The sequence below is a fragment of the Paramacrobiotus metropolitanus genome, unplaced genomic scaffold, assembly GCF_019649055.1.
Source record: "Paramacrobiotus metropolitanus isolate TYO unplaced genomic scaffold, Prichtersi_v1.0 Parri_scaffold0000421, whole genome shotgun sequence".
In the NCBI taxonomy this organism is placed as follows: domain Eukaryota; kingdom Metazoa; phylum Tardigrada; class Eutardigrada; order Parachela; family Macrobiotidae; genus Paramacrobiotus; species Paramacrobiotus metropolitanus.
Window position 1 is genome coordinate 3,840 of NW_026570641.1, and position 20,096 is coordinate 23,935.

General features: G+C 41.4%; 2 protein-coding genes across 7 annotated transcripts; one reads left to right on the top strand and one right to left on the bottom strand.

Moving 5' to 3' along the window:
• Positions 1–2,396: 2,396 nt before the first annotated feature.
• LOC129602365 (uncharacterized) lies at positions 2,397–10,725 on the top strand. Of its 6 annotated transcripts, none has more exons than XM_055501366.1 (12): positions 2,398–2,986; positions 3,123–3,259; positions 3,334–3,637; positions 3,780–4,200; positions 6,092–6,704; positions 6,810–7,282; positions 7,352–7,498; positions 7,562–7,800; positions 7,860–9,227; positions 9,308–9,586; positions 9,804–9,922; positions 10,349–10,725. In XM_055501366.1, the coding sequence occupies exons 1-5, from the start codon at positions 2,774–2,776 to the stop codon at positions 6,700–6,702; spliced, it is 1,686 nt and encodes a 561-aa protein (XP_055357341.1). In that variant the 5' UTR covers positions 2,398–2,773; the 3' UTR covers positions 6,703–6,704; positions 6,810–7,282; positions 7,352–7,498; positions 7,562–7,800; positions 7,860–9,227; positions 9,308–9,586; positions 9,804–9,922; positions 10,349–10,725. The 6 variants fall into 6 exon arrangements, with proteins under 6 accessions (XP_055357342.1, XP_055357341.1, XP_055357338.1 ...); XM_055501363.1 differs by having other exon boundaries at positions 7,860–9,058; positions 9,121–9,227; positions 9,804–10,725; XM_055501367.1 differs by having other exon boundaries at positions 2,397–2,986; positions 3,133–3,259; positions 9,804–10,725.
• Positions 10,726–10,867: 142 nt separating this feature from the next.
• On the bottom strand, positions 10,868–19,127 carry LOC129602367 (uncharacterized). The gene is made up of 15 exons (XM_055501368.1): positions 18,331–19,127; positions 17,882–18,034; positions 17,558–17,636; positions 17,350–17,498; positions 16,893–17,111; positions 16,726–16,834; positions 15,082–16,558; positions 14,348–14,824; positions 13,997–14,227; positions 13,864–13,928; positions 13,709–13,754; positions 12,990–13,596; positions 12,462–12,864; positions 12,275–12,403; positions 10,868–12,170 (listed from the first exon to the last, which is right to left on the bottom strand). Exons 10-15 carry the CDS (start codon positions 13,873–13,875, stop codon positions 11,754–11,756), a joined length of 1,614 nt encoding a protein of 537 aa, XP_055357343.1. The 5' UTR covers positions 13,876–13,928; positions 13,997–14,227; positions 14,348–14,824; positions 15,082–16,558; positions 16,726–16,834; positions 16,893–17,111; positions 17,350–17,498; positions 17,558–17,636; positions 17,882–18,034; positions 18,331–19,127; the 3' UTR covers positions 10,868–11,753.
• Positions 19,128–20,096: the final 969 nt, after the last annotated feature.

Here is a 20,096-nt window from a genome sequence, read left to right on the forward strand (position 1 = left end):
AAATTGGTTCATTTTTGAGTCTATGACCAAGTGCATTGGCAGCAAAGTTTCAAGAAGATTGGGTAATCACCAGACTTTTGGTACACAACAGTGCAACTTTTAACCCATTTTAGTACGCCATATCTTGGCAACCGGATGCTGGGCGGGCAAACGGTTATCAGAGCAATGCATACAAATCATTTGGCTTTGGAAGGACATAAATTAAAGTATTACAAAAACATGATTCAGAGTGCCCAAAAGCGAAAGTTTTTAGTGTATGTATCTAGTTTTAGTGTTTGTTTGACACAATGTACCGGACCAATTCCCTCACAAGCAACGGCTCAGGCTGGTTAACCAATTACATTGAGGTCTATATATTAGGACATCATCCTGTGCTCGCGGATATTCCATTACAGATACATGGATATTTTACCTATGTAGCAAGTAATCTGTGTTGATGCTTCCACACCAGAACATGCACGCGGCATTCCGTTGTAATAAAAAATACAAAAGTACAAATGCATACGTAAATTTAAAAAAGTTAAGGTTGTGAATTGTAGTACACGGAACAAACTGTAGTACAAATATCTATCTTGCTTCGTCGTAATATGCTCCCAAACCTTGCAACCGGAATGATATTAAATTCTCAGTTGCTCGACGGAATATAACTTGACTTCCGGTTTTCATTTATTCCATTCAAAGAATAATATTTCGGTTGCCCATGGGCCATCTCGTATTTCTCTCGTTGAGAAAGGATGCAATTGTAAACTTAAATACTGACTAATCGACGTGATCAAGCAAAAATGCCATCGACAACAAGAGGCTACGTACGTATGTATACGTATGCATTAGCAAAAGATGAAAACGTGGAACGTCAGTCTGAATAATTTTACATCAAACGGATCTACGGATCATTACTGCGAACGCGATTTTGTGTCTTACAATTCATCAATGGAAAAAAATTATTTAATAAATACAAAATATGTTTACTTGCCTACAACTTTCCGCAGCTGCTTCAACCGTATCCGACTCATGCCCCGTCAGACTGAAGCTATCTTCCAAACTTCCGCCTCCAGCCCTGCAGACCATAATGCTCATGTAGATACACTAATAAATTGAAATTATTTCTATTCGGCGGTATCAAATTTCGTTACTGCTGCTCAGTTTAAATCTGCTGAATAAAACTCACCCCTCAATCAGAACATGATTATTTCAAATTGAAAGTTATGATTTTGGCGGTGATGAAATCTTTGTCGCGTTTCGGGTAATTTGTCGCTGATTTGTTTGTTGTTTAGAGTTTTGAATTGAACTGCTTGCTAGCCGTGGCGGCGGCTTATTTCAAAACCAGTAAAATAGAGGTCTTTTTAAAAACAATTACACAAAATAAAATTCAACAATTTTTAAAGCATACAGAAAATCCCAAAATTTCGAGCACGTTAATTAGTCCGTAATATACACTATGTCAAAACACAATTATTTTCAATAACAAGAAACTTAGATGGTACTGCAAATCTATATTTTCTGAATTTGTGGTGATATCTAAACCAGTTTACGTTTGTGCAGTCGCTTTAGGACAAATGACCCATAATATTTAACAATTTTAATTTAAATTTACTGCTTGGCTGCATGAAACCTTGCCTGCCACTGCTGCTTGTTGCTGGCAGTAAGTCGTCTAGTGCGTTTAGTTCGTCACTTCTACGGTTCTCTCCAAACATGTCCTCATCCTGCATCAGAAATCTTCAGTGGATGTTACACAAAAGCGATTGGGTGAAAATGCTTACGGAATCCGTATAAGAGAACATTTCTCCCGAATGGATGATTTTTCCCGTATAACGATAACACAGAGTCGCAGACCACAGTGCTACTGTTCCATCGAATACGTGATTATCAGGTACAATAAGGAAAATAAAACGAACACATTTTATCCCATTTACGGAAGACAGATCATTAAGCACAACGGAAAGGTAACGGGAAGAACTAACAATAATGCGTGCTTGATTTGTAGTGTTTGATGGTCCTGACAGCTGCCTTGTTGAGCGGTACGCTCATGATGCGGCACCGGGTGCTTTGATCTGGCACCGCGCTGCGCCTTTTTTGTTTCATTCAGTCTACCGGCGCTTTGATTTTGTTAGTGTTCGTTCAAATTTGTTTTGCGCTGGTGCACGAAGAGGAGTATTCTCAAAATTACCATTTCGGGTGCGGAATACCCTTCCGCTTACCTGACTATTCATTTATGCAGCAGGGTATTTATTTACGACTGATTGTTTCACACTGACAATTGTGAGTGTAGTACGTACAGAGTACATCAGCGGGCAAGACATCTAATGTAAACTGACTGTCAGGTTTCCTACGTTATGACAGTAATCGTTCTATACGTTGGCTTGTGATCCGTCAAGAATATGGAATTCCAAATCCGACAGCCTCATCGATTTGGAAATCTGGAATTGGAAAACATCGTTTCTCGATTTCAAAAACATCGATTGCGATTTTGCCAACCCGGATGCTGGACTTGGAATTTTTTTTCAGCTTTTGATTTTCCAATTCCACATTCCATTACACGCACTGTAATGGACGTTTCCATATAACTTACTGGTATTGGCCTTAACCTGACTTGCTCGCCATACTGTATGTGGAAATCTGGCAGTTTGCGTTGTTGTTGACGTTGGTAGAAGTAGAAACTAGATTTTTTTTTGAAGAACGAAACCCGTTTATTTCTTCGAGTTGCAGCATCTTTTTTGTTTTATTCTGATTTTGTACTTGTACCCGCTGAGGGGCTAAAGTCCTTCAAGTGCTTATGATCGGGCCGTTGAATGGTGGAGTCCTCGATGTTTACGTCTTCTGGCCCGTTCTGGGGTTCTTGCCGTTGAGTAACAGCTGTATCTTTCCGCAACCCGAAGCTACCGTTCCATGTGTTGAACGAAAGTCTAAAATTACTTCTGCCACTGTAACTTACAGTGGGATCCATAACGGTCGACTGCGTCCCAAAATCCGAAGTTCCCCGAACACGGTACGTTTTTTCCGTTACACTTTGTACAGCAGCACTGTAATAATTACGTAATGAATTGTTCGACTGTGTCACAGCCCAAAATAATTTTTGTAAATTTCGTGGTATTGATGTAAGTACTTGTTACTATTGGTTTCAGTTTGGTGCAGATACAATGGAAGCTTTTTTTGTGTTTGCGGATTCTGTCGTCAGGCGGGCCAATAGGCTCTTGGATACTGCAGATGGGGATCAAGACGGCATTGAAGGAGCACTGGCGCAAATTGAATATTTAACTGGGTAAGCTGTAAAAATCCCATAAAATTGCAGTTAACCTAATTTGATTCTGCCACTTTTATTTTGCTGTTTTTCAGTTACACACGGGATATATGCGAAAACTTACCTAACGAAGTGACGGGAGATGCTCAGCAGTTGTTCGACGTTTTGCGAAACTGTTCAGAGGGCTTGCACCAGCTACTGCGGGAAGACGAAAATGGGTCGGATTATTTCTATGAAATGAAAGGCGGCACTAATAAATACGGAAAAATTTGTATTCCGGATAACGAACTCGGTGAAATGCGATGCGAAGGCTTCACAGTTAGGGAAATTGCTGGGTTCTTTGGAGTTACGACACGTACGATCGAGCGGAGGCTGGTTGAATACAATTTAAATCACAAGGTAAATTTTAATGCTAGCAAAAACTTTAACGGTAGCGTCTTATTTGTATTAGCATGGTCAAGTAAAATAAGCTATTGTGAGTGCAATAAAATTCCAAATTTTATCAGCGCGAAAAAAAAGTTTTTTGCGGTTTTTATCGTAGTACAGCGATATATCCGACGATGACTTGGACATTGCCGTGCAGGAAATACTCAGTTCGTTTGTGAATGTTGGATATCGTTTCATATGTGGTCAGTTAAAGAGTGCTGGATTATATGTCCAGCGAGCTAGGATTCTTTCATCTCTGCGACGCTTGGACCCTTATGGTGTTGCTAATCGGTTTTTCAACTTGGTCACTCGTCGTAAATACTCCAACCCTGGTCCGAACGCGTTGTGGCACATGGATGGTAATCACAAACTGGTGCGGTGGGGATTTGTTATTCATGGAATTATCGACGGATTCTCCAGGCTGATCATTTCACTTGTGGTTGCCACGAATAACCGTGCTAGCACAGTACTAGAAGCCTTTTTGAACGGAGCGGGGGCGTGTGGAGTCCCATCTCGAGTGAGAAGCGACTGCGGAGGTGGGTTTATATACATTATTCTAAACTAGTGGACCCCGCGCAAACTGCGCGGTGTACAGAGAGTAGTAGAGATTAGCGTAGAGATAGATAAGAGAGAGATTAAAGAGATTAGCGGAGTAGTAGAGATTAGCGGCTGATAACTGCACGAACTAAATATATTATGGAGACCTACTCGTACAATACATATTTTCGTTAATAATACCAAGATCATAATAAATACGTGCTTATCAGTAGTCAGTGTTAATGAACAGCCAGCCAAACAACCAAAAACAATTCAGATGCTCTAAATGGCGCGGTGGCATCATTTAGAGCATTTAAAAATAAATTATTAAATTTGACCGCTCCGTTCACCACTTTTTATTGCCTTTCAATCGTACTCGTATATCTGTACACAAACAATTTGGAAACTATTTGGAAACTATCGGTACTTGTACTCGTACTGCTTCTCCCTCCATTCATTGCTTTTATTGACTCGTCCAACGGTCTAAGTCAAAATTCCCTTCGCTTGATATTTATTTGCTTTCGCTTTCGCCACACTCGCTTGTTTTCAGAATATTTCTGTACTGCACATTCCTTTCATTTCCAAGATATTTCTATAGCATATGTTTTGTAAATGTTCGGAACATGCGCTACTTTAAACAGTTGGACAAAATACCAATTATGTAGGCGCGCAGTGAATTTCTGGACAAAGAACATGAATAATTTCTGAAATTCAGAAGAATTTATTGCTCGAACTATAAGAATAATAATTTCTGAGATTTAGGTATGTTTACAATAATAACGCGTACATCTTTTCAAACAAAGCCAAATCATTATGCAGGAAATATACTGCAAAGTGTTTTCCCACGTCGGACCATGAGGGACGGCAAAAAAAACCGAAAAGGTATTTTACCGGGTAAATAGTACGCAATAAGTGAGTCAATAACGCAATAATTAGTGCACGGGGAGACCGTAGTGAGAACGGTCGTGAGCCAAACGAAGGCAGTAAAAGTTTGTAACGGAGTGGTCACCTTTACTTTTTAGCTTTCAGTTTTCCAGGTCTACTTGTGCTTCGTGATTCCGTGGCGCCTCGGTGAAATACTGTAGCGTAGATCCGGTGACATTTTCACCAGCAAGTACAAAAGCCCGAATTTAAACAATGTATGCGTTTAGATTGTGCAAGTTTGGTTTTGCTGTTCCACGGAAGTACGAAGAACTACGCAGAATGTCTCACTTGTTGTTCCGCGAGCTCCGCTCGTGTCGTGTCGCCCGGCCGTCACCTGGCGGCGAAACAATCAAATTGGATAACATGAGGTTTAAAACCCGAACGCAACGTAGCTAGCAGAAGTTTCCACTCTTACAAAAACTGAACATAACAAACACAAAATTTCCCGGCTTTTTCAAATTTAGCTTGTAGCCATTTCCAATTTTCCACAAATTTACAATGCGAAACTACTGCAGCCGCTGCACAAATTTCATAACGGGAATAGTTGTCAGATTACTATGTGTAGTTTTTTACAGTACGTTTTATAAAAACCTCCAGAGATGGCAGCTGGACAGTGGACAAACTTTAAAGTTTAAACGTGTTCCTTTTAACTTCAAAAATTTAAACGCAAATTATTAATTAAACGAAACTTAACTAGAAACGGGATAATGTGTTGCTAGCTGAAGCCGTACGTTTTCGCCATAGTACGGTAAAGTCGGCAGACTATCGAACGGTACATAGACATTCAAGTTTGGTTGGACGTGTCAATGACTTAGACCCTGACATACACAAACTTTGTGCACCTTCTTATTATTTTATATAGATAGATAGATTAAAAAGTAATTCAGGCATAACTAATATAAAATCTTTTGTTACATTAACTGCTTTAACTCTTATGATTCTAATTAAAGTATTATTGATACGCAGGTGAAAATTTTGGAGTTGCAAGATGGATGGAGCATTACATGGGGCCTGATCGAGGCAGTATTATTATGGGTCCGTCCGTCCATAATCAAAGAATCGAGAGACTCTGGAGAGATTTGGGACGTGTGGTTATAAAACTTTTCCGGTCGGTTTTCATACACATGGAGAATACAGGCATTCTGGATGTTTCCTTTGCGCGCGACATGATGATACTGCATCTTGTGTACCAGCAAAGAATTCAAGAAAAACTTGGCCAGTTTATCGAATTTTTCAATAACCATAAAATGCGAACCGAGCACGAAAAGACGCCTAGGCAGCTATTTATATTAGGATGTCGCGAGAAGGGACTGCACGGATTTTCACTGGATCAGGTTCTATCAGCAGACAATGTTTTGCCTGAAGCAGATGTTGATGTTGCGGAAAATTTTCCAGCGTATATCAGAAATCATGCCTCGCACTCAAGAGATTCAGTACCGGTATTCGACATCATCAGCAGTTTTCCGAATGAGGCGCAGCTGATTTTGGATAGTATAGACGTTATGGCCGATGATGGGATGTACGGAATTGACACATTTCAGACTGCAAAAGATTTAGTGCGGTTTCATTTTGGTTGATGGTACGAATTTTCGAAACAATAATTTTTGAAATTCGGTACTGACACGCGTGCTTTTTTGAAAATTTATTTCAGTATCTTTTAAATTTATTTCTCGTTTTTTTGCAGCTGGAAACGGAAAACTCGCAGAGATTTCCCGATGGTGCTTTTGTGTCTGAGTTTTACTCATTGTCAATATTGGAGTCAAGGGTGTCTTAACGTGGTGTTCGTGCATCCCAATATGGCCCATCGGCAGTTCGGAGCGTCTCGTGGCGGACGGTGCTGTGGCCCTGCAGAGCGAAGGTGATTCCATCCGCTTCTTCACTGCTCACCATGACTCCTCTCAATGTTTTCCGGAAATCCGCGACGGCACCCCGGAAATCTGTTTCGTGGGTGGCTGGCTGGCTCGTGGGCTCTGGTGAAATCCCTTCTGGAGTGCATTATTTTTATCAGGCAGCAGATGGACAGCATATTTATCTGCATCCGATTAACGTGAGAATGCTGACGGCGCAGTATGGGCATGTCCGAGAAGCGCCATTGGAGATCCCTGGGAAGGTGGTGGATGTTGATACATGGAGTATTAACGAGGAAATACGAAAACGGTAATTTGAATTTCATGTCTAGTTTTTTCATCTGTGCATTCTTTAGATAACCCATTATGGTTTTCATAGATATCGGTATTTATCGCACTTGCCGCTGACGTGTGTGTTTAGCGTGGTGGAACTAGACTTGCAGCCGCCGATGGTGTCCGTGGAGGTGCTGGATAGTTTCGCGTCGGAAATCGACTAACGCCATCATGTTCGCAACATCAGAATGCAGTAAGAGTGAGCGATACTACGATCACAAGCTCTCTAATTTATTCCGTATTCGGCTTTTCAAAGACGAAATGATGCGCCAGCGTGATGCCGAGAATGCGTTTCGAAAAGATATTCGCGGATGGGTATCCTTTAGTCTGCAGTCGGAGCTGTTTCCGGCCGTCAGTCCTAGCCCGACGATGGAGGATTTGAATTTGGCCTCGGAAGAAGCATTTCCAGCAGTTGGTAGCGAAACGCTGCTGCCTTCTTCACCTAAAGCCGCCACATTGACCCCTAGTACTTCAGCGCCGAAATCTTTTGCACAGGTGCTGTCAGCATTCATTTGAGTTGGAAAAGATTTTAATTTCAATTTTCTATAATTTAGATGCTGCGCGAAGGGAAAGTTCAGCGTCAGTCGTCCACCGGAAACGAAGGAATTCAGTCTACGAGCAAACATGTCCCGAAGCAAACATCTTCCGATGAGGAAAACCAGCAAGGAGCAGCGCCGGATTTCCACGCATCCTTCTCCGCTGGACTGGATGCTGCTTTTAGCCAGCTGGAGATGAGCAGTAGTAAGGCGGAAGGCATGGGAGGTAAAGGATCAAAGAAGAAGAAGATAGGCAGCAAGGTGACGTTGTTCGCTACGGGAGTGATGCCGCGCGTTTAGGCTACGGAGGAACTTTAATAAAGCTGTAATAAGTATTATCTGTTGTTGACATGATTGGTGCGAAGGAACAGTTGTTATTTAACAGATTTGGTTAATTATTTATTCATTTTCGATTTGATAATCGTCATCTGAGTCGTGAATGTCTGCGTTTAAACAGTGTTGTTCTGATATTATAAATTATGATTATTCTAACTTGATGATGATCGATTGTTATCTAGAAATTGGACATCGTAGTAGCTTTCTTCGCGGCTTTCGTGGTATCTGGTGTTTAATTGAAATAAATATCGTATAATAATACTTTTGGGGTCGAGTATTTACGGTCGAGATGTGTGCGTTATATAAACAAGTCGCTGCCATTGCCACCTTACGAACCGGACTACTGTTCTGGAGTTTTGTGTCGCTGTTCAAGAATTTCGGGCCGTGAGGAAACCGGGAATACCGTAAATGTAAATGACCGGGGAAATGTTTCGTTCAAGGATGAACTTTGGGGCATGTTGGGTTTGTTATAGCACATACTTGTGCATTTTCCGGTAATCAATAGTTAATTAATACCCTACATAGGATTAGGTTCTGATGATTTCCCTTTTTATTATCAGAAGGCATAGTAAATTACTAGTATACTTGTATATTTTTCGTCATACAGCCCATTAATTATACCGTGCCGTATGGCATCCGACGTAGATGTCGAATTACAAATTTTACGAATAGAAAATTCCTATGCGACTAATCTTCCAGTGCACACCAGAGGCTATAATCAAGGTCAGCTCTGCCGACTGTTTTGTCGTTCCCACCAACGTTAATATGGCGCCGTTTATATAGCATCGTTGTAGTGCCGTCTTATTTCCAGATGTTACATACTGCAAGAAGTGCTTTCTCATCAAACCTGATCGTTCGCACCAGTGCTCAGTTTGTGAGAGGTAAAAACAACCAAATGTCCACGTTCTGGTGTCAACTTCATCCTTATGCCTTTCAATTACAGGTGTATTATACGATTAAAAATTGATCATCACTGGTAATTAATTTTTACTCTTTTGTTGTATAACAAGTTCAATATTTCACTGACTTTTTTATTTGTTGCATCCCCTGGTGAGTCTTCGCTTTACTGCTAAATTGTATTTAATGTACTGTATTGCACCCATGTCTGTTGATTCGAACGCTTACTCTAGGCCCTGCCTAAAATGCCTTGCAGTTTTCCGTAGAAAGTTATCGATCGCCTATATTCGGGCGAGGTATCGATAAGAACGGCTGTCATTTGGGTCACTACAGCAATTTCACACAGATCTTTGGCGATAACTGGCTGTTTTGGTTCCTCCCGGTGGTTGCAAGGTACTCGTATGTTTATAAATTCTGTTCCACGAATTCGTCTCGGAGCAGGAAAATTGAGGTTAAGTGGCTTTCGGCAGTAGCCCGCATGTGAATACTGTAGTTTAAAAAATACCGGCGAGGTACAGTAATTTTCAGTCGAAGTTTTTTCTAAATGTGTTGGCCAATTTAAAATGTTCTGATTCGGATAAGTATGAGATGGTACTCCTGGTAATGTTGGTTAATATATCCGTAACGTTTTTAAGGTGAAGAGTGACCGGATGTGCTCTTTTGTAACTTCAAAGGCTTGAATAAAATGCGAATTATCCGTATTAATAATATTGCGTACTTCTATTACAGCAAAGGCAACGGATTACAGTACCCTGTGCGGTTTTCTCGTGATTTGGCGTATATTGCGCCGGTGCCTGACTCAACTGCTTCCCAGTTCCCCTCCCATCATGTGTCGCTGGACGTACGAAGTAAGACTACAAGCGACCCTATTCCTCCGAAATCCAGATCTTTCCAGAAGGCTAAAGGACATTCCAATAGGTTGATGTGAGATTTTTATTTCTGAATTTTTGGTGGTAGTAAGTAGAAGTGTGTATGTCATGGTAGCATCCCATCAAATTCCAGGCAAGTTTCGATGTCTCTAATTTCGTTGTTTGCCACAATTTGCAAACTGCGTCACCGTAACAAATTCAACAAATTGATATATTATCAAAATATATTTTGTTCAGGTTGTCGTTGAGGAGAAAATGTGAACAAGATTATGGATTATGATTTTGTTTTTATTAGTGACTATTTGCCTATTAGTTTTCGGTTATAATTTCTGCCGCATGCTATAGCAACGGCCACGCATATTCGGTTTTAACCGGCATCGCACCGATGACCAACACACTGTTTAGGAGGCGCAGCTATGGCTGGATGTGGATGCGGGTGAGACGAATCTCATCGCCCTGGACGCACCCAGTTTTCCCTGTAATCCGCAAGAGCAGCGCCAGTCACATTAGCGGGACCAGCCACGGCTTGTTTTAGTTAACGAATAGTTCGCTGGTTTTAGTTAACGAATATTAGACTTTGATTGGGTCTGCATTTTCTAATTCCTTTCTGCAAATTTCCTTTGGGTTGTTTTATTTTTGACGGGGTTGTAGTCATTTATTGCAGATACGGTGCTGATTTGCTTGAACTTTCGGTTTTGGGCTTTTTCTGTCGGCTTTGAATTTCTGATAATTATGATGCAGCTCTGGAAAGTTATTGAAAGTTAACGAAAATAAAATTAACCACAAAAAATATAACTGGTGTTCTCTTCAGGCGAACTCAACATTGTTTTCGTTTTCATACGAAAAACCCAGACCAGTCCTGGCAGTCCATAATGTTGGGAAAACTGATTTGTAACAAAATACCGCATAAGACATTTGCTGCGATAATTTTATTGTTACTAAATAGCGGTAAACTTAGTTTAAAGTTAAACAGTCCAAAAAACCAAAAACAATTTCATCAGTTCGTCCGCACATTCACATGGTGCCACAATTTTTCCAAAAAGGAAAAGGTAAGAAGTATCAATATTCCAGAAAAAGCCCCACACTCAAATCCGCAGCAAATTACCTCCAAAAAAGCAGCAGTAAACCAAATGTGTCAACTTTTCGCCCAGTAAGCGAAAGTGCAAAAAATCGAAACAAAACAGGGGTGCTAAAAAAATATACACACAAACCAAAGCAACAAAATAGGTGCTGCCGATGCCGGCATGTTTACACACCACCATCCTACTTGCTATCCAAATCCGAGCTGGACTAAATCCAAGTTCAATTGATTATTCCACTCAAATCAGGTTAAAAAAGGTATAAAAAGTAATCTGCAGCTTCTTCCTCCACACGGCCGTCCAGTTACCGTTACCGCATAACAAGCCCTGAAAACAGCAGCGATTTACGATAACACTACTTTAATTGTTTTATTTTAAATCGAAGGTCATTTTTATTGTTATGGGTAGACAAATTATTGTTATGGGTTTGAATCACAAATAAACACCCATCTCACCACGCTAACATGATTTTCGGGCGCTTAGCAATTTAACTATGCGTCCGGAATGTTTCCGGACGCATAGCATTTTCGTAAATTAGGTTATGTGACTTATTGTTGAATTACGGGTGCTGGAAATCCAAATAGTCATAAATAAAAATTTAAATTCCCTTACACGTTGTTCATTTGATCTGGAAAACCGTTCTACTAATCAGCGAATCGTTTTGGTTTCTATCACGCATATACAACCGCTATGCAACTACTACTGTTTAACGCAGTCCACTTAACTCAATTTCAGCCAAGTTGGAAACTTCCTTGTAGGGGGTGATCCATCGTATCCAGACACTCCCGAATCAATTCCAGCAATTTCTCTTTGCTCGGACAGGCCAAGGGAAGAAGCAGGGTGTTATTACACGTTCCGGCCGTCGGTCGTCGCAAAAAACGTCCATCGTTGCTAAAAAGAATCTGAATCTTTGGAGATGCCGGCATTGAATGCGAGCCTGTGATAAATCGGAGTAACTTTCGACGGTCGGAGCAGGAGAGGTCATCTTTGATGATATCGTCTAGCCAGGCGGCGAGCACGACCTCATCGGCCGAAGCTTCATCGTAATCCACAGCGATAAATTGCTCCAACAAGTCGTTTCCCATCAATACTGAATTGTACAGCGCATCTTCCATTATCTTCCAATTTGGCAGTAGTGCTTTTAATTCCTGAAAAATGCGACAATAAGGAAACGCTTATTCGAAAATGAATAAAAATTATTTCCCATTTTCTATTATTATTTTTTATTTTTTTATTATTTATTATTTCTCACCTTAATAAAACCACCGGCTAAGAAACCTTCGTACACGTAGCGGAGATTTTCAGCTCGCTTGCCTACCAGTTCGTACTCAGCAATGTACTGACAGAATGTTTCCCGGCTGCTTTTCATCAGCTCCCTACACTGTAAAATAATCTACGATTATATTCAGTTGCACCACCCAAAAATTCACTATTATTACCGGGAAAGTTGGATTATTTTCCGCCCATTGTTTCAGCATCGGCTCTTGATGCATGGTTAATTCTCCAGACCCCGATAAAATACGCTCGATCATATCTCCCACGCCCTTATCAAAATGGAACACCTCATTCAGTTCAAGGGGTAAACCTAGCATGCTTCGCAGAACGCTGCTGGATAGCCAGTCGGGATACGACGCACCACGCATCACTGCTTCGCGCAACATAAAACCGGAAGCCCTTAAGACAGCGCGCCCTTCTTCGGTTACAATGGGAACCGCCGTGTACAGCACCACCAAATTTATTTCCACAAAAAGGGGCTCGTTAATATCCGGGAATTTATAATAACGAGCATCTTGCCAATAGCGAGAACCGAATTCTTTGTAAGGGCCATCAGCATCGACCGCACTGAAAATCAAAAACCGCAATGGAAAAATATTATTTATTGTAGGTTCATGAGCAGATACACATTACAAAATTCGATTTTTAATCTTTAACAAAAATGCCGTGCGGATTTAAAAATTCCAGCTTACCCATCCATTCGGACTTGAAACCGTCCTGCATTGGCAAGGTCATCACCATGCGCACAGTAGAAATTGCTGAAATTTTCAACATTTTTCTCCTGAAGCCACCCGTATACGAACTGTGACTTGACCATCGGATACTCGTGTGTCATTTTAACGGATAATTGATCACGCATATCCTTAACCGTCAAGTATTGATTTTCAGGTTCCGGAAGATCTCGTACTGTAAATCTTTTCTTTAACGTGGGATCTGAACTTTCCGCATCGTCTTTAGTGGATAATAGAGGCAGAATTTCTTTTACGGACGGCGTTTCAAGGGATTCAACATCACTGTCGTCTGAGAAATGCAGTGTTACAATCTCTGATCGGTTTTGCGGGCCTTTCGCTGGGATCCGAACACCCGCAAAGCGAACTGGGCGGTGATCTCGCTCCGGTGATGATGGTGGAGTGTCCAGGTCAAAAACAGTGCTACGTCGCTTGCCAACTGTAAAGCCGCGGGATCCACGGCCACCAAAGCTGGAAAAGCCTCCTTCATCATCTACGCGGGCAGTTGAGCGAAGGCCGGATGTACTGGCCTGCTGGTCATCTCGGCGGTTGTTTTCTCGCTTGACCGCTTCTGAAAATCCAGAAATAATGTGTCTGTGCAGTGCAGCTTCTACAGTGTGGCCTTATTAACTGCATGATTTTATCAAGCTGCTCAAATTTAGCTGATTGTACGTCCTCGATACCTTCGATATTTTCCAGTGGTAATTCCTCAACGGTCATCCCTCGAGCCTAAAACCGGAAGCAACAAATTCAAAATTAAACATTAAAGGATAATGAATTTAATTTCCTTTTTCAGTGAATTATCTTTGCTACGTTTGAAAAAAATTAAAATCTATACCTCAGCCGTCATTCATTGCAATGAAAATGTGACGATAAACGTCGCCAACCTCCGTTTCAGAAATCCTGAAAATAAGAAAATTAACATTATCGCATTGGGGCCCGACGTTCTTCCCGGAAAACTAAATAAATACATTTCTTGCTTTTCCCAAGCCCGGTGATCAACAACATTTGCCGCGTACAGCCAGTATCCTTTCTTTTTCCCCTTTCCAGTGCGCGACAGAAGTGTCCAAGGCCGACCTTGCAGACGATCCACAAAAAGCTGAGAAATGCTCTGGATGATGTGATCTTGCGTAAGCTTATCAAATTCAATTAACCGAATAAGTCCCATATGGTCCATCAGCTCCAGTTCAAGCTGATGTTCGCTGCAAAATTTCAACTGCTTGATCGTTTTTTACTTACTAAGCTAAGCACTAAAGTTAAGCTGACAATAACTGATAAAATGTGGCGAAATCATGTTAATGCAAAACTACGGAAAAACGTACTTTTTTGATTTTGGAGGCGGGACCACATTTTTGTTCCTCTTTCGAAACAAATACACGCGGAAATTGTATGTAATCTCAAGCTGGGGCTCTTTAATTGGATCTGGTGGCGCTTGTGCATTGAATGCTGGTGACCGATGAATGGCTAAGTTCGGGCGCTTCGCAGTACCTCGTCCACCGGTCGTCGCAGCCCATCGCCCAGCTGACCCACTAAATGGAAACGACGGTGACCCACCCAGTCCAACACATCTGCTTCCGCCGGGAAACCGGACCCCACGTCCAACACGTTCGCTTCCGCCGGGAAACCGGCCCCCATGTCCAACACCTCCGCTTCCACCGGGAAACCGATTTCCTGACCCAGCACCGACCCCGGCGCGGTAATTCATCGGCTCACTATGTGGAGTATGCGTAGATGGCTGTCCATGGGTATTGCTCGAGGCACGAAATCCAGACTCACTGCCATCTCCTGTCGCAAACGGACTACAAAGCGAAAACTCAAAGAATACACAGTGCAAAATTTTATACCATAATGAATTAAAAAATTATCCATAATGACTTTAAACGAGACGACAAAAATGCGAGTAACCACTGCTGTACTTTCACCGGTAAATATCATGCCACAAAGCTTTGATCTGAGCCGCAACTCTTTTGCCCACTGGCAGGCTTTACAAACTACTTTTAACCACTACTGCAAGTAAATTTTAATATTTGATAATTATCATATTTTAATATTTTACCTGTTTTCTGCCAACTGATCGATGCTTTGCGGAGATGTGACAATCGCCGGAATTCCATTCACACATTGGTCTGCTTCATTTATGTTGCGTCCAGACTGGCTGTTAACATGATGCCGCAAATGATCTTCCCAGTTCCTTAAATGATGTATTGCCAAGTAATGACCGCAACCGTTACGTCCAGAACAATTCGCATTGCCTAACGCCCATGAAAAATTTAATTCTGTAGGAGATCGGATAATGCAATGGCAGTCAGAGAAATCACACTTATACTCGTACTGCAATAGACTCGCCATTATGTTTCTATGAAAAAATTCAGTTTATCGCAAAAACGGCTGGTTTAATTTCTCCGCTAACGAACTTCAGAAACATGCGTCAATTCTAACAAATTTTAAAAGAAATTGCCTGTGACTGAAATTTAAACTAACCGTCCAGACGTCCAGTGCACTCTGGTCTCATCGGCAGTTAGAACAAGCGTGGCAAAGACGTACCAGCTCAGCACGCCTGTTATGTAACAGGCCAATCGGAAGTGGATTCACTAAGAAGCGCGCCATTAACGTTTTAACAATGGCGAAACCGTCAATGGCGACCGGCGCGGCGAGGAAGAAACTCGGCACCTTTTGATCCAACGCAACGGCATCAGTTTTTTTGGTAAGACCGAATGACGATACTTTTTTGCAATGCATAATCTACCTTGTGAAACCCAAATGTTAATTACAAGCAAACATACAAGTTACAATACAGGACTTGTGTGTAATAATGTGTAGAAGTAGGAAACTCTGTTTTGTAGTTGTTTTGCATTAGTGCCAGTTGCTTTCCAACCAAGTTAACGGCTATTACGTTTTAATTCACTCTTTACTCAGCAATTCGCATGTTTCGGTAGTCAAGTAGTCAACCAAAAATGCCATCACCTCTTCCTTACTTGCGCATCTGTTTCAGTGCAAATATTTCATATATTACTCTGAAGTCTTTACTAGGTAGTACGAACTGCGGCTGCATCCAAAATTCTATGAAATAAACTTAATTTAAAAATTTCCGGAAAATTATCTTCGTCGACAAATCTTGATTACAGAAAAGATAACTTCGTAACCGCATGACAAAACACTAACAACAATAAATAAAGATCCGAAATAAACAAAAAACACTTGTCTATCGCAGAAAAGAGAGTAATGACTCAATCGCACTGACCCAGTCACAGCGACTCGGCAATATTAGGAATATCGTACTCCACATCCACCGTAATCACACGTATAAACTCCTCTCCATTCTCATCTTCTTCCAACTTGGAGGGAACCAGCTCTGGCGTGGGTGCCACACCACCGACCTCCTCCACAAAACTCGATAATGGAAATTGTTTGTCCGCTAGCGGTGACGTGTCCATGTCGGAGAACGCGCCAACTGGCAAATGACGACCGGTGTGCCTCGGCCCGTAGCCGCTTCCGCGCAAGCACACAAAACACCCTGTCGCCTAGTTTGTAGCCTACATACCAGCATTAAAAGGTCAGTCAATTTCGAAAATTTACCTGTCAAATGGTTTTTTACGTTAAATGGATCAGCAATGTTTTCAACTTCAATTCTACCCTTCTTCCACTAGATGTTTTTACTATTCCTAAACTGTCTTCCTGTTGTGGACACCAAAATACGCACCTTGTTTTCGTGCCACTGGTTTGTGTCGTCCTTGCTCGAAGTTGCGCTGTTTTGTCGTCAAAAAATCCATAAACTCTGTCATCAGGCGTTTTCGTCGCTCCGACACTTCCTAAATCAACATAGTCACGGTTTTTGGGCTTTCCTTTGCTGCAGTCACATCAACCCACCTTCGACGCCTTCGACGCCAGCTATCGATCCTTAATTTCAAATTCCAATGCGTATTTCTTCAAAAATTTTTTTGAAAATTTTTTTATGTCCTTAAGCTTCTCTGCCGGGAAAATCGAAGGGGCGGGTCTCGGTCGCCAGCCCAGCATACTCAATCCATCCACTTTCTCATTACGGATATAGCGGCCTTGAAAGGAATTCAGTGTAAATCCATTCTCTTTCTGCAAATTCACAATAATTTTGGATGGCGAAAACCAACAACTTAAAGAACATCAGCAAACGATAACGGTATCAATCTGGAGAGGACGCAAACAACTGCACTGTCTTGAAACACAGAAAGTATGATAATGAATTACAACAACCAGTTACCGCTCAATAAGGTTCGATATTTTTTTGATAAAACCCAACGAAGAAACAAAAAATCACTGGTGGTACTCAATTATTAAACAACAATTATACCTTGTTTCCGGCATTCGAAGAGGACGTAACTGCTGTGAGGTGGCGTCCTGTGGGATCCCACTGGACATCAAAGAGCAGAAAGTGTTAAACATCTCCCAACACTGACAAATCGGCGGTATCCACAAAAAATTAAACACCCAACGCTTCCGCTGCATAACATACAGACAGTGTCAATCAACACACTGTCAGGAATACTACTGTGCTTTACCTGGAAGCCGTGTGAACGACGAACTGACCCACTGGCGACCAGGAAACTTTCTCGACCTTTGTGCCGCAGCGCTAATTTTCTATAACGTATTCAAACATAATTAGCACCATAAAACTGTAAAAAATGCGGCAAAATAAACAAATACTAATCTACTAAATAAATAATACTAAATTACATCGCAGAATAAATTTATAAAGTAATGGCAAGAAATAAAATGCACTTCGAGTCTTTATGTAACTCTCTTGAATTGTCTCAAACATCTGCTTATTATATAAATGCTACAAGCAGATAATTGTAATCAAAGATCTGAAAGTTGCAAAAGACCTGCAACTTTTCCATGGACAACGACGTTTACTGACTAATTACAAAATGATGCCTTGTCGTCAACTATGGAAATTAGTCAATTTACTGAACCAGCAACAGTCAGCACTACTAATTTGTTGCCATTTGGCTCCCGGGAAAAATCTACGATGGAATCTGCAAACGCCAATAAAATTCATTAGAAGTTTTTCTGATAAATCGCCGCATATTACTAAAATGAATTAACTTTTAAATTTTTACTAATCAAAGGAAGATACTCTGTAGAGGCAAAAAGATCAGCAACGTGGTTACAAAAGAAAACTGATCTTGTAAAATAAGCTCAATCAATCTGTTTCTCTAACAACCTGCAACCTGCTACGAAAACTGGTAGTCCATTCTTATTTTAGTACCGAAAAATCTCGCAACGTGTAAGTTTATGTCTAGTCAAACCTGTCCCACTCTACTGTGCTCACCTCGTATTTTAGTGGATTCTACGGGGCTCCCGTTCGTTTAATTAGGGCGAAAATCTCCAGGTTGATGAAATATTCCACCGTAGTCAAACTTGTTTCGCTCTTTCCTTGATATGGTTATAAACGCTCCACGTTGACGGCCATATAATCACCGTTTTCTACCAGCAGAACTCGCAGTCCTTGACGCCGAACAGCTGTATAATGCGGATCTTTTCCATGGGCTTGTCTTTATCCGGTGGAATGCACAGAAGAACGACTGATGGCGACGGAGTTTTCATAGACTCTGAATCTCCAGAAACGTCCTGGAGATCCATGGAAACAACATAGTGGAGATTGAGAACTCGATAGATCCTACAAAACGGGACGATATAGCCAGGAGACACGAGATAGCACAGGATGACACTTCAAAGGGATCGAAAACTGCCATACTAACAGCTGCAGATTTCTCTGAAATATATATATCCGCAAATCTGAATAAATCCATTTAAACAGACTAAAACAATAAGGAAAAACAACTTTTCATCGTAATTGTCAAATTGTACAATACTGTATAAAACTGCAACGCCAACGCAACATCCAGACTTCACTATGGCGTGCACACCAGATTAAGGCCAAGTCCAGTCATTTATATGGAAAAATCCATTACAGGTAGTGTAATGGAATGTGGAATTGGAAAATCAAAAGTTGAGAAAAATTCGAAGTCCAGCACCCGTGTTGGCAAATCGTAATCGATGTTTTCAAAATTGACAATCGATGTTTTCCAATTCCAGATTTCCAAATCGATGAGGCTGTCGGATTTGGAATGCCATACAAGAATCAAGATGCTGGATATTTCGAGCTAAACTTTACTTCAGAGTTCAGTAAGTAACACCCCCAAGTCTCCCCATTTTCTTGATGTGCGAACAGCTGCTTTTAGGAAACCTATTACTGCAAGGTTGTAATTACGGTCTACACTGTTTATTCACTTCGTCGCTGTATTTTCCGGGCATGTGCCGTAGCCAGAGTTACAACTTTCAGCGCTCACAAATGAAGTTACAATTAGACACTGAAAGCCAGAGTTTGTTTGTCGAAGCCGATTGTATGCTAGTCAGAGCCTCAGAGTCAGAGTTTCATTGGTCAGAGTCAGAGTTTCATTGGTCAGAGTCAGAGTTTGAGTGGTCAGAGTCAGACTTTGGGTGGTCAGAGTCAGAGTGGTCAGAGTCAGAGTGGTCAGAGTTTGAGTGGTCAGAGTCAGAGTTTGAGTGGTCAGAGTCAGAGTCAGAGCTTGAGCGCGGGCCCTTCTAAAAGACTAACTGTTCGAATACCGTAATTATCGAATTTGTGGCCCTGGGGTACAAATAGTTCGAACGCTATGGCGGAGGGGCTTATTTCGGGGGGTGGCATTATTTTTCGAACGGTATTTTTTGGGAGGGGGCATTATATTTCAAACAACTGCGCATCCAGTTCTAGTGAAATTGAGCGCAGTAGTTACCGGTATACGCAAAAGCGCAACCTTCCCATCAACATTTTCGAGCATATACTTAGATCCCCATACACCTTTTTGCCAACGAATACCGCATTATGTTGATGTTCGTTTAATGTTTGCTCACAATCACAACAGTTCTTAAAAAACATTTGCGGTACACCTATCATTTTGCAGCGCTTGGCATTTTTTAACGGCCCCCTGGGGCGTAATTTCGGGGGGTGGCCTTATTTTTCAAACAGGGTCGGGGGGCTTATTACACGGGGTGCTCTTATTGCGGGGGGAGCCACAAATTCGATAATTACGG

Coding starts and splice junctions, on each gene's coding strand:
- LOC129602365 (XM_055501362.1), top strand. CDS start 2,774: ATGATCGGGCCGTTGAATGGTGGAGTCCTCGATGTTTACGTCTTCTGG. Junction 3,260..3,333: donor CAAATTGAATATTTAACTGG/GTAAGCTGTAAA, acceptor GCTGTTTTTCAG/TTACACACGGGATATATGCG. Junction 4,201..6,091: donor AGTGAGAAGCGACTGCGGAG/GTGGGTTTATAT, acceptor ATTGATACGCAG/GTGAAAATTTTGGAGTTGCA.
- LOC129602367 (XM_055501368.1), bottom strand. Junction 13,597..13,708: donor ACCACTGGAAAATATCGAAG/GTATCGAGGACG, acceptor CTGGATTTTCAG/AAGCGGTCAAGCGAGAAAAC. Junction 12,404..12,461: donor AAAATAATCCAACTTTCCCG/GTAATAATAGTG, acceptor ATTATTTTACAG/TGTAGGGAGCTGATGAAAAG.